This window comes from Buteo buteo, chromosome 2 (genome assembly GCF_964188355.1).
Source record: "Buteo buteo chromosome 2, bButBut1.hap1.1, whole genome shotgun sequence".
In the NCBI taxonomy this organism is placed as follows: Eukaryota; Metazoa; Chordata; class Aves; order Accipitriformes; family Accipitridae; genus Buteo; species Buteo buteo.
In genome coordinates, this window is record NC_134172.1 from 62156289 (window position 1) to 62168374 (window position 12086).

The 12086-nt window shown below is 48.1% G+C and overlaps 1 protein-coding gene across 2 annotated transcripts in view; it reads left to right on the forward strand.

Moving 5' to 3' along the window:
* LOC142044787 (rho GTPase-activating protein 39-like) overlaps positions 1-12086 on the forward strand; it is a 58009-nt gene that overhangs the window by 40443 nt on the left and 5480 nt on the right. For both annotated transcript variants that reach the window (XM_075057633.1, XM_075057642.1), the window contains exons 4-6: positions 3051-3597; positions 4894-4983; positions 11341-11414. In XM_075057633.1, coding sequence (XP_074913734.1) covers positions 3051-3597; positions 4894-4983; positions 11341-11414 — 711 coding nt within the window. The remainder of the gene's footprint in view (positions 1-3050; positions 3598-4893; positions 4984-11340; positions 11415-12086) is intronic.

The following is a 12086-nucleotide window of genomic DNA, read 5'->3' on the forward strand; positions in this document are numbered from 1 at the left end:
TTTATTTTAACCATTTGTTCTCTTTTCTCCTGTTCGCTAGTCCATGACCTTTCATGAAGAAACTCAGCAAAGCTCCTTGACCATTTCAGATTGCTCCAGTAGACCTGTGAGGTGTAACTTTTCTCTAAAAGCCAGGCTGACCTCCCACTGTGTCAGATTTATGTGTGTGTGTTCTCCTCTTTATTGTAATTTCTGATCGATATTGCCTTGCATTCACCTGAAACCCTTTTTAAAAGGGGTGATGTTCCTGCGTTTTCCATTTTTCAAGCACAGGGCCAGCTTGAGGTTACACAACTCTCATGTTACAGTTAATAGTTCAGCAATTTCATTTCACAGCCTCTTTAAGCTTGCTGGAAGACTACTATCCGGTCTTCAGGATGTGTTAAACCTCATTGCATTGATAGGGAGAGCTGAGACTTGATGTCTTGATTATGCACAAGCAATGGTGGGTTGGGGATAGGCTGTGAATGGCCTTGAAAATGAAGAAAAATAATTCATGTGTGGTAGGATGGAGAAGGAGAATATAGTGGAAGATGTAAGAAGATGAATGTTATGGTAAAGGCAATGAGTCAATGAATAAATGCTCTATTTACAGAAATACTCTGAGATGTAAGAGTCCAAGTAAGATGGGGAGGAGGTTGCAGAGAATACAGCAGCAAAATTGCTGCCTTGCCTGAAAGTGGCACTGTGTGGCTTGAGCCACCAGCAATGTCCTGTGCTGGGCCTGCATGATGGAGAGGAGAATCGGGAGATGAGGAAATTCATTATCTGAGGAAGGTGGGCAGAAGTTCTAGGACAGGCTGAGCAGAGGTGGATGTGTACTGTCAGCACAAAGATAATAGCTGGGTAGTTGTATGAGTGAGATTAGAGAGAGAAGAGGAGAGAACCAAGAGCCTGTTGAACCTCTAGAGAGTATAAGGAGGTGGATCCTCAGAAGTAACATGCTGAAGGAGCAATTAGGGTGATAGGAGGAAAACCAACTCTGGGCATGGAAGGTGGTTTGAAGGAGACTGAGGATGGAGGTGGCAGAAAAAACTGCAGGCAGGGATTTTTAGGCAGTGTGTTGGGTGAATTCAGAGAGTGTGAGGAGGTACAGGGGTAACTCAAGGGATAAAAAACCAAAACGAAGTAGAAGAGCAGGAGAAATGATTGTGCCCCAGGCTGGCAATAAAAGGCAGTGTGATGTGTGCTAATCCTGTCATCCACATGTAGGTACATGTTGGGTGTAAGATAGGGAAGGGTTGGACTGCACAAGCCTCTGTCGTGAGTTCAGCAGTTCCTCCTTACTAAGAAGAAAACACTGACTTAGTCAAAACATTTAAGAACTACCATGTATTTTGGGGTTGACTGTAGGCCAGGACCGGAATAGAGTGTGGCACGCAAGTTAAAGGTGATCCATGAAGAAGGAAAATGCATGTTTTATTTCACTTTTTCCACTGCAAAACCAAAATTTACAGGTTTTCTGTTTCTTTGTCTCCCTTTAAAAACAAAAAACCTCAAGATTATCTTGTTTGGCTTTATCCTACTTGCTGGAGATCTCCTTGGAGAATGCATAGTGCAGTGTGGGCTGTTTAGCTCTTAGTTTCTGTATGTGGGAATTTCAAGTCTAACAAAACGTCTGTTTCCTAGAACAACTTGTTGGGTGTTTGAGTTCAATATGTGTCCCAGGTTGCTACTTCCATCCAAAACAGAGAGTTCTGGATGGGCAAAATAAGTGTCTTATTCTCACAAGTAGTTATTACACATCATTTTCTTGGGATCAGTACTACCAAAGTTCTAATTATGTAGTTATCCATAGCGATCACTGGGGAAGGATGATGGGACAAGGGCTGCATGTAAAAACTGCATACAAAGTCTGGGAGGAAGGAGGGTCTTTGTCTCTGCTGCTTATCTCTGTAAACTTGTGTCCCTGGAGCAAATGAGTTTGATCACTGCAGACTGTGAGTGGGGAGCAGCTGTTCCTAGTTCTCTGAGAAGAAAAAATAACCCAGTACTTGTGAACAATTCTGATTTAATTTGGGGAAGGTTATGCCTATCTTGGATAGGAAAACATGGTACGGAGCCCATTGCAGAGGTGTTCCTGAGTCCTGTGCAGTGGTACTTGCAGAAGCTCTGGGTCTGTAGTCACAGGCTATATCTTTCCTATGGATGCTGAGGACCAGGGCCTGTTTGGCAGGAGGTCGTGGTGTGTCTGTAGGGTACAGTGCAAGCCAGTTCCGTTGGTGGTGGAAGTTGACTGATGCAGATATCCAGTCTCCTTCACTTCACCAACTCACACACAATTTATCCTACCTGGGTGACAGCCTTGCCATCAAAGAGCTGTGCCCATGCTCCGCTGCTCCTCTCTTAGCTTCTTCTGTCCCATTTCTGTGTCTGGCCAGTATTTCTGTTAGGAGGGTCATAGTGGAATTGAGATATGTATTTTCAATGCCTCGATGCAGAGGCTGTCCAGACACAGGCTGCCCAAAGCTCAGCAGCTCCTGGTGGTTGCTAGCCATGTTGATTTGTTTTTTTCTGGGTTTTTTTTTTGCTAGATCTTAGAAAAATGGTAAAGGCAGGAACTAGCTATGGGATTGTGGGGGCCACAAAGGGTAAAAATGAGAAGGAAACGGTGCTAACAGTGCTGTGGCTGTCTAGTCTCTGCCACCCACCTCCTGGGTTCCTGTGGCTCCGCAGGAGCTGAGGGGTGAAGAGTGGGGAGAGGAACTTGCCTTCTTGGTATGTGCTTGGTGCCACAGAGCTGCACTGCTGCTCTGGGAGTCAGCCCAGCTCCTGCTTGGGCTTTCCCCAGAGCTCTGGGACAACTTGGACAGTCAGCCCTGTTACTCCATGTCCCAACACTTCCCTTCGCGACAGCATCAGTGTGTGGCTGTGCCAGCCAGGCTCTTGAAGAACTGCTGATGTCAGCCACCAATTCTGCACAAAATCATGTTTTGTACAGATTCACCACTTTGCAGTTGCTGGTAGCTTCATGACTCACTGTTGATAATTTTCCTAGCAGGCTAAGGAGTCATCTAAGCTGCTTTTAACACGTCTGTTCTCCATTGCAGCCTGGGACAATAGAGTTGGACTCCAAGCAGGAGAGCAGTGGCCAGCCTGGTGGCTGCATAGGATATCATTTCCCTTACAATACTCTACGGAAGCCCATCTCCCAGAGCAGCATGGCAGACTGGGCTTCTAAAAACCTGAACATGCACACGCAGGGCATCTTCCGCCGAAGGATCTCCATCTCCAACATGCTGTCCTGGAATGGTGGCTCTATCAAGAAGCCAATGCTCATTACTAGCAACCGCACGATCAAAAAAGAGGCATGTGAGATGTTCAAACTGGTGCAGAGCTACATGGGAGATCGTCAGACTCGCATGGACCAGAATCACGTGGCGTTGGTCACAGTCACCAAGTGCTGGAGCATGCAAGGTTTACGGGATGAGCTCTACATACAACTGATCCGGCAAACAACAGATAATACATGCTACCGAAGTCTGGCATGGGGCTGGGAACTGATGGCCATCAGTCTGGCCTTTTTCTCCCCATCACCAAAATTTCAATCTTATCTTGAAGGTTACATTTATCGCCACCTTGACAGTGATGAAAACAGTAAGTGCTTCATGCACACCCACTCTGACCCCAGCAGCATTCTGGTGTGTTGTGCCACTTATTCAGGGTTTTCTGGTTTTTAAAAAAACAGGTAGTCACCAGCCAGTGCTGTGGTTTCCGTCAGTGAGAGCACCATGTGCTGCATGGGATGAAGCTGCCACCAGCTCATCTCCCTGCAGTTCTCACTTTTGTCTGGTAAAGAAATGCCAGCCCTAGACTGTGCTCGTCTCACTGATCAGCATGGCAAGATCAGCCCTGAAAAGAGCTGATTTGGACCCACCAAGGGCAGAGTTTCTTTGGGTTCTCTGAAGACATGATTTGCTTCAAAGTTCCTTAAAGCAGGCAAAAAAAAAAAAAAAAAAAAAAAAAGATGAATGTTAATACAGAATTTTTTAAGGGAGCCATTGCAAACATTGCGAACAGGTCTTAGCTTGGCAAATAGTCGGGGATCCTGAAGGATGCTGGCTTTTGTTGTGAATAGATGCGATTTATCTGTCTTTCACAAGCCTTGTGGACCAGCCCAGGATATATTCAGTTATTACCCCAATTTTAAACTGCCATAGCATCCTGGGGGGGGGGGGGGGGGCGGGGAAGCCAAGTGCCAGCCTGGAGAGTATTTATTGGCTGATTTTCACTGTTTCAGCAGTGCTTGCTGTGTCTTGTCCAGTCTCAGGTGAGAAACCAGAGCACCTATTTCCATTTGGGGTTTCAAATGCAGATTAAAGCCCCCACAGGTCTGCAGGGCAGGTGGAGAAGTTCTGCCCCAGCACCTCTCTGCCCCTGCTAGTAAGCAGTGGTGCAATGCCAACCTTTGCCTTGTTTCATGCTTCTAGCCTTGACGTGGGGTTCCTTCACTGAACTTCTGGATGTGCAACACTGGTTTGGGTTTTCATAAGGATCCTAAACCCTTGTCACTTCTCCCCAAAACCATTCCCTCCAGCTATGCTTGGCCCAGGAGTGAAAAATCACCCTGCCAGCACCAGGGTCCAGGCAGCAAGGAGGAGTAATCTGAACTATTTGAGTGGGTTGTTCCTTCTGCTGGTATTTAGGCAATAAGTTTGTCTAGGTATAAGCTTGCTGCCTGGAGCCCCTTCTCAACTATTTGGCCATTTGGAGAAGTTGAGCGGTGTTCTGGGCTCCTCACTCTGATGTGTTCAGAGCTGGCCGTGGTACAGGACCTTTGCCCAAGCAGACCTCAAGCTGGAGTTGGGCTGGCTACCATGTCTAAGGGCAGTTCTGGGATTTGGTATTTTATCATTCCACATTGTTAATCCAGAGCCTCTTTTGAATTTTCAGTTGCCCAGCGCATCAAGGAGCTTGTGGATCTGAAAAACAAGAAGAACTCAAAATCCAGGAAAAAGAGAAAACAAAACACTGAGGATGAAGGTAAAGGCAGGCACAGCATGCAGGGAGCCAAGAGGGAGGACCACACTGACCTCAGACAGACGGGGATGCTGAGCTCCGCTGAAAATCAGATCATTTAAGTGCATAGACTTAGATTTGCAAAATTTTACTGCAGGTGGCTGGTGTGAGAGGTTTGACCAGAGCATGGATCAGCAGTGTGGGTGGCAGCTGGGCAGCAAGTGGGACATGTAGCAGTGTGGCAGCAGGTCTGGACCCCTTTCACTCACAGTTGTATGAGAAAAGGGATTTTAATTTGTATGCAGACCTGGGGCTGTAATTCAACTGGTCTGTGTATGCCACTGAGTTTTCTATAGCACATTCCAGTGCTAAAAGCCGTACAAGCCAGTGTGTTGAAAAGAACCTGTCTCAATTGTAGTAGTGGATTTTGTAAACCACCACCCAACCTGAGGACCTTCAGGGAGGACACTGATACCTGGCAAAGAGCACTGCCTTTTTCTCTCCAGTAGTGGCTTCCTCTTGTCCATGCTTCCTGGACTCTGCAGTTCAGGGCTTGCAATAGCATCTCTGCTGAATGAACAAGAGCTCACATATTCCTCCAGCCTCAGGTTTTAACTACTGGTTGCAGAATAATAATTTATCTGGCTAAAGTCTTGCTAGACAAAGTCCATTCAATTTTTTTTTTATATTGCTTTCAGGAAACTTGAGTCAACCCTGTGAATTTGTATCAGGCAGCAGTTTATATCATGTGGCCTTGGTATTTTTAATCTGGGAGAGCTAGAGTCCAGCTCCCTGCATTGCTGAGCCCTACCTGATGCCTGTGCAGACATGGCAGCTGCGCTCTCCTGCAGTGGTTTCCCTGTGTCACTGCTCCCCCAAAGCAGCTGCAAGCCTGGGAGGTGACTGAGGAGGTCCCTTGGTCACAGCCCCTGCTGTAAGAGTGTCTATCACTTCTCTGTCTCCAGTGGGATTTGGAGCAGAGACCTGAAATTGCACAGAGGGATTATATTTCTGGTAGGGATATGTCTTTTTCCTTTCCTGTTGAGGCCCTGGACAGCCCATTCTGAGTCTTTGAAAAGTCATTTTGCTTGTGCTCGGAGGGACTTTGACATCTTCATGGGACAACTCCCCGGAAATTGGTTTGGGCAGGGTGTGCTCTATCTTGTGGCTGAGCAGGCTCTTCTGTGCAATTGCTTGCCTATGTTGCATGTGCTGGAGTTGTGCTTAGTAGGATAGAGATAGTTTTTCCCTAAAACTAAAAAATATATCTAAAATATATATGTATTTATATATGAAATGTTATGAAAAAGGCATGCCAGGATAGCTTTATAGAGTTTCCAGAACGAACCACTTGAAAGTCAGAAGTGCCTGTGTGGCCTCAGATGGGGCTCTGGTGACAGGTCACACACTACTCCCTTTGCTGGACCCTCTCTGCTTTCTGGCACACAGAAGACCTGCTCTGGCAGTGAACTGGAGCTTTAGAATAAATGAGCTGGTCTGCAGGCTCCTGCCGGCTTCTGCAAACATGGCGAGGGGTGCAGCAAAAGAGGCAGGAGGGCTGGCAGGTCACTTGAACCAGCTTTTTCACAAGTGACCAGTAATGCTGAGGATTTTTTCCGGGGCCTGACCTCAGAGCTGCACCTGAAGTAAGGGGAGATCCTGCAGGAACATGCCAGGTTCTATCTGCTGCTGACTGGAAAGGTCAGGCTTTTCTTCAGGATGCCTATGTCTGCTCCACTGGCCTTGCCTGCCAGACACGTGAGGGGTGGGTAGAATGCAGCTCCCTGAAGTTGCAAGGCAAATGTGAGAAGTTGTTCATTAGTAGCTCTGAAATACTTAGATGCTTATGGATGTAGCAGCAATTTAGCAGAGAAATCCACGAGGAAATTAAATGTACTGTCTTCAAACAGAACTGAACAGAGGTATGTAGAGATGTATTTAAGTCTTTCAGTGAAAAATGGAGTTAAAGCAGTGATTACACACACACACACACTCTCACTTCTTTCAGTGCAGAGGCTTGTAAGTAAACACTTGGGTGAGTAAACATTTATCATCTGACACACACCCAAAGAAATAATTTTGAAGTTTCCCATGCTTACCTCTGCAATCTTCATCTTCTAGTGTAATTCTCTGTGAGTAAATGAAATATGAAGGTGGTGTGAGATCTTTTCATGGATCAATAACCCATTGGAAGGCAGAAGAATAACAGGTAGAAATAAATCATGTGTTTTCAGAAAGAGGATTGCTGATCCTGCAGGAATGTAAGCTGGGCTTTGAGTCTATACAAGGAGGCAAATAATGAGCTGGCAGCTCGGTGTTGGTACAAAATTATTCAGCATTGTAAAAACTAAAGGTGCAGAAGGATCTAGCAAGCGTGAGTGAGCTATCAAGCAGCAGAGATGGTGTCAACAAAAGCAAAGTATTATACATGGGAGAGACGTCCCTAACTGCATGTGCAGCAGCAGGCTCCTATATAGCTGTTTCAGGGTCGGAAAGACATTTTGCACCTTGTATATAGATTTCCAGCAATGTGTATACACAGTGCTGGGAAGTGGTCCAAAACCAGAGGATCAGGAGCTTGTAGAAAAGGGACAAAGAGCAAACCAGCACTCGGCCATAGTAGTGCTGTGCCCACTTTGCATGTCCTGCCCACGGTCCCTCCAGGGCTGATGAGTGCAGCAGGGGAAGCCCCACAGGAGCTGGACCTGGAGGAGAGAGGAGGGGCAAAGGTCAGTGGGCTGAAAGAAATTGCAGGTCACCTGGGGAAAGCAAGAGGAAGAAATTTTCTCCTTGTTTGTCGTAGCGGAAGAATTGGAAACCACCTGGTTTTGTTGTTGGGCAGCAGGCTTAAGAACGCTCTGTCCTGAAGCACAAAATTAAATCGTTAAGAGTCAGCAGGTTAGGAGAATAACAGGTTTAGGAACAAATGGGACAAATTCAAATGAGGGAGGTCTGTCAGTCGATGGTTAATGGTCCAGATGCAGCACTGCCTCAGGGTATCTCCCATCTGCTGTTAGCTGGGAGATTTTTGCAGGGGAATACTCATTTTTCAGACTTCCTGTATCTGTTTCTTATCCTCCTGGTGGCAGATGCAGGTTGCTGATTCGTACGGTCCCTTGGGCTGACAAAGCACGGCATTTCCCATGTAGGGAATGGTGATGGAGCAGCATTGCTGGGATGCAGAAGGACACACTGGTGGTGTGAGGAAGAGGAGCTAAAACACTGCCATAAAATAGGGGTGCCTGGGCAGATCTAAGCCAGGAGAGCAGCGCTGGTGCAAAGCCTAGCTGAGCTGCTCAGGAGGCACCTACCCCTGTGCTAAAGAGCACAGCAGGATGGGGCCCTGGTCTGAGAGCCTCCTCTGACTGTGCCAGACTGAGGTCTGTGAGAGGCCACCATAGATCGGAGAAATACTCAGACAGCAGCTTCTGCTGGGCTAAAATATGTGTCCTGTGGCAGGGTTCTGAATCCACGTTGTTTGCTGCATTTTTTAAGACATTTTTTGGCAGAAGAGTGTTTAAGTCTGTTCCAGAAGGTATGTTCCTGCATGTGCCCCGCCTAGATTTTAACTTGTTATAAAAGCAGAGGTTCTTTAAGAAGCTCTTCACATATGTTTCTAAGCCAGCACATGGCAGAATATTTTCCTTTGCAAACTGTTTTTCACTGTGTGGGTTGTTAGTAGTCTTCTGTTCCTGAGCTCCTGGGGCTATTGTGGTACCACAGGAAATAACAGATCAACTTGGATTTCACAGATTCATGGTGTGCTCAGAGAAGTGGAATTGCCTTCAGTATTAGCCCTTTCCAGGCCATGCAGGCAAAGCTGCCTGTCCCTGTGCCAAGGGGTGTGAGGTGGGGAGCAGAGGGAGTACCTGGCCTGCTTGTTAGGAGAACTGACCCTGCGTGATGAGCTAAATGCCAGGAGCTGGTCTCTAGCTGAGCATTTTAAAACAGCCAGACGGTTGAGTCAAGTCGCTTGTTTGGGAAAGCGGAGGCTAAAGCTAAATTCTGCTCCTCTCCCTCACGTTTCCTTCTGCAGCTCACTGCTTGCCTCCCAGCCTTTCTGCATCTCCTTTGCCCATCTCACTCTGCATGTGTGCTGGGAGCCGGGAGCACTCGCATTGGGGCGGTTGAGTTCTACTACATGGCAGAGAGGCTGCACGCTGCATGTTTAAGGTGTCAGCCCCTGCGGGAGCCATTCATTCTGTGCCTGCCGTGGCAGAGTGCTAGTCACCATATTCCTCAGGGCTCCCTTTGCTCTTTTGGCGATTCAGGTCCATGGACAGTAGTGTGTCCAGCCCCTCACGTATGGGGCAGGGCAAGTTTAGTTTTCAGTTTATTTGCTTGAAATTTGGTTGGCTCCACTCATGGCCCCAACAGTCTCCTCTGGGTCAGAGGCTGCAGCTTGGTCATCATTGGGAGCAGGACGCCTCTCTGCAGAAACGGCAGGATGTAGGTTTTAGGCTTTTCCCAGGATTGGAGAGCTTTCTGGGAAAGTACAAAACAGGCTTCAAGTAGACATGTCCGGCTGCTGCCCACACATCAGCCTTGCAGGCTCTTCAAGGCAACCAGTTCCTTTGCAACCTTGTTAAACTCTTAGGGTGATTATGGTTTCATGGTCTAATTACAGTGTGAAAAAACATTTCCTATTATTGGTTTTGAATATGCTGCCTCCCGCATATTTGGTGTGATGCAGAGACACAGTCCAGTCTTTTTCCCATTCCCTCCTTCGTGAAGCAGATGACACTTTACATCTGGGTGCGTCTGCAGATTTTAACAACAGAAGCCATAACCTGGAATAACGAAGCATCACAAAGCAGCTCCTTGGGTTTTTTCTTTAATCCTTAGACATTTCCAGTATAAATCATGCCTGGGATTAGCAGGATTTTTGCATTCAGGGAATATTTTGCTTTAGATATTCCCAAGAGAGAGAAATTCTTAAAATTGACTTTCCTTCCCATTGCCTGCAGGAGAGGGGGATGCTGTTGTACTTCCTTTGGCATTGCTCCAGTGTTACAGAGAGGCTCCGCCCCAGCTGTCAAGCAGATTGATTGAGGCAGGGGGTGCTTGTTTTGTCATGGGGAGCCAAGGACTATGGTTTGTCTGCTGGCTGAGAGGAGAATGGAGGAAAGTGGAGTTCTCACCGTTGTGAATTGTTCTGCTTGGGTAGAGCTTGTCCTCCCTCTGCTTTGAGAGGATTTGAGGAACTCCAGGCTCCTGACCAGCTTACCTAAGCCACAGGGTATGTGAAAGGCTGCTCTAAAATACGCAGCATCTGACCAGAATGTAGATTTTAAAAGCCACAAGTATTTTGAACTCTGCTGCAAGCTTTAAGCCTGGCAGGGAATCAAATAGGGCAGATCTATTCACTGCTTTCAGCAAGCACTTTGGGTTTGACTCGAAAAAGAACAAAAGGCCAACAGTTTTGGAAAAACTCTCCCAGCAATCAGTGCTCTGTCAGTGCAAACATTTCTCTTGGTGTCACGGGGGGATTAGCTCTGTGAATCCTGGCTCTGCTCGCCCTCAGAGTTCACTGAACCAAATGCAACCGGAGCAGCCATTCTTGCAGAGGGCTGCAGCTTTTGCACCAAGCTCTGGTGTGTCTGATTTTCCTTGTATCACAGAGCACACCTGAGCATCACAATACAACACTGGGTTGGAGGAGGCTGCAGGCGGGAGAGTGAGGAAGCCTTCTGCAGGGCTTTGAGAAGATGAGAGAGATTCTGCCACCTTTCCACACCTCTCCTTGCATCCTGAGCTCACTCTTGGTGCTGGTGCTGCCTCTCTGGCCATACATGCCTTTCTCTACTGCTTCCTCTCTCATAGTCCAGGACTGCAGTTCTTGAATCATAAACAATTTATTCAAAACACTGAAATCTTTCCTGGCAGGAGGCTGGCTCTGCGTGCTCTTTGGCTGAGATCTGGCAATATGTAAATACCCAGCCCTGTGTCTGTGAGCCACATAACTCCAGCCACGCCGCCGGGAACAAGGACGCTCGCATGCATGCCTGGGCTATGAATGCTGAACGGGCACCTTGCGTTGAGTCAGGACAGGGTCAGGCTGCCTCTGCGAGAGGTGGAGATCTGCAGGAGTGGAGCTGGGAGGTGCAGAGCTACGAGTCTTGACTCAGAAGACAAATCCCTCCAAGCACAAGCACCTACTTCCACTGACACTGCCTGCCACAGGGCTGCAGGGCCAGGAGGCTTTGGGGCGCTCAGTGTGAGGTTTCCGCAGTCCCTCTACCCTGCCCGCACAACAGGCTGCATAGAAGGGGGGTGGCTGTTTGTGCCGGTGTGCACTGCTGTGCTGGTGCTCTCTGAAGGGCTCTGGTGTGGTGGGTGCATGGCGCTGCAAGCTGACTGCTGGTTTCTCCTTCCCACCAGGTCTGCCCATCAGCACTTACGCCAAATACTGCTACCGGAAACTCCAGAAAGTAGCCGTCACCGGAGGCAAAAAGGTGAGCGGCTGCCCCTGCTCCAGGACCTGTAGGCTGCCCGAGCAGTACTCTGCTTCCCAGGTCCCAGAGCAATCAGCCCCTTGACTCTCGGAGGTCACTGCTGATTCAGTGATGGGAAATGGACATAGAGCTAGTGGGGGAGGCTTGCTCAGGGCTCGTCTCTCCATGAATGTGTGGGAGAAGGCTGCTGCCCAGGTCCCGCCATCCTCCTGGCAGACAGCAGTGGCTGACATGCTGGCAGCTGCATGGCTCTATGCTCCCTGGCCTTAGGGACGAGGAGGACAAACCTGATGTTTACCTGTCTCCAGGGTAAGAGGAGCTGTCTGTGCAGGGGTTGCGCATCATTAGGTTTCTTCAGGTGAGGGGAGAGTCTCCCTTTGCCACTGAGAGCTTGCATGGGCCAGGTCTTGCAGCTGGTTTACTGCAGAGTTGTTCATTCCCAGTTCAAAAAATCACACAGCAGAGATGGCTGGTGCAGAGGGGAGCCTCTGTGCTCTGTGTTATCTGGAAATCCCTCTCCTCCCTTTCTTCCACATGGTTCTGTGCATGGCTGTAAAAGCTGGCAGGCAGCCTTACCCTGTCCGTTCTAGGTCTCTGAGCCAGATTGGGGTGTCTTTTATTTCTGCAAATCCCTCTGGGGCCTTCCTGCCATCTTGACTCTGTGTACAGTGA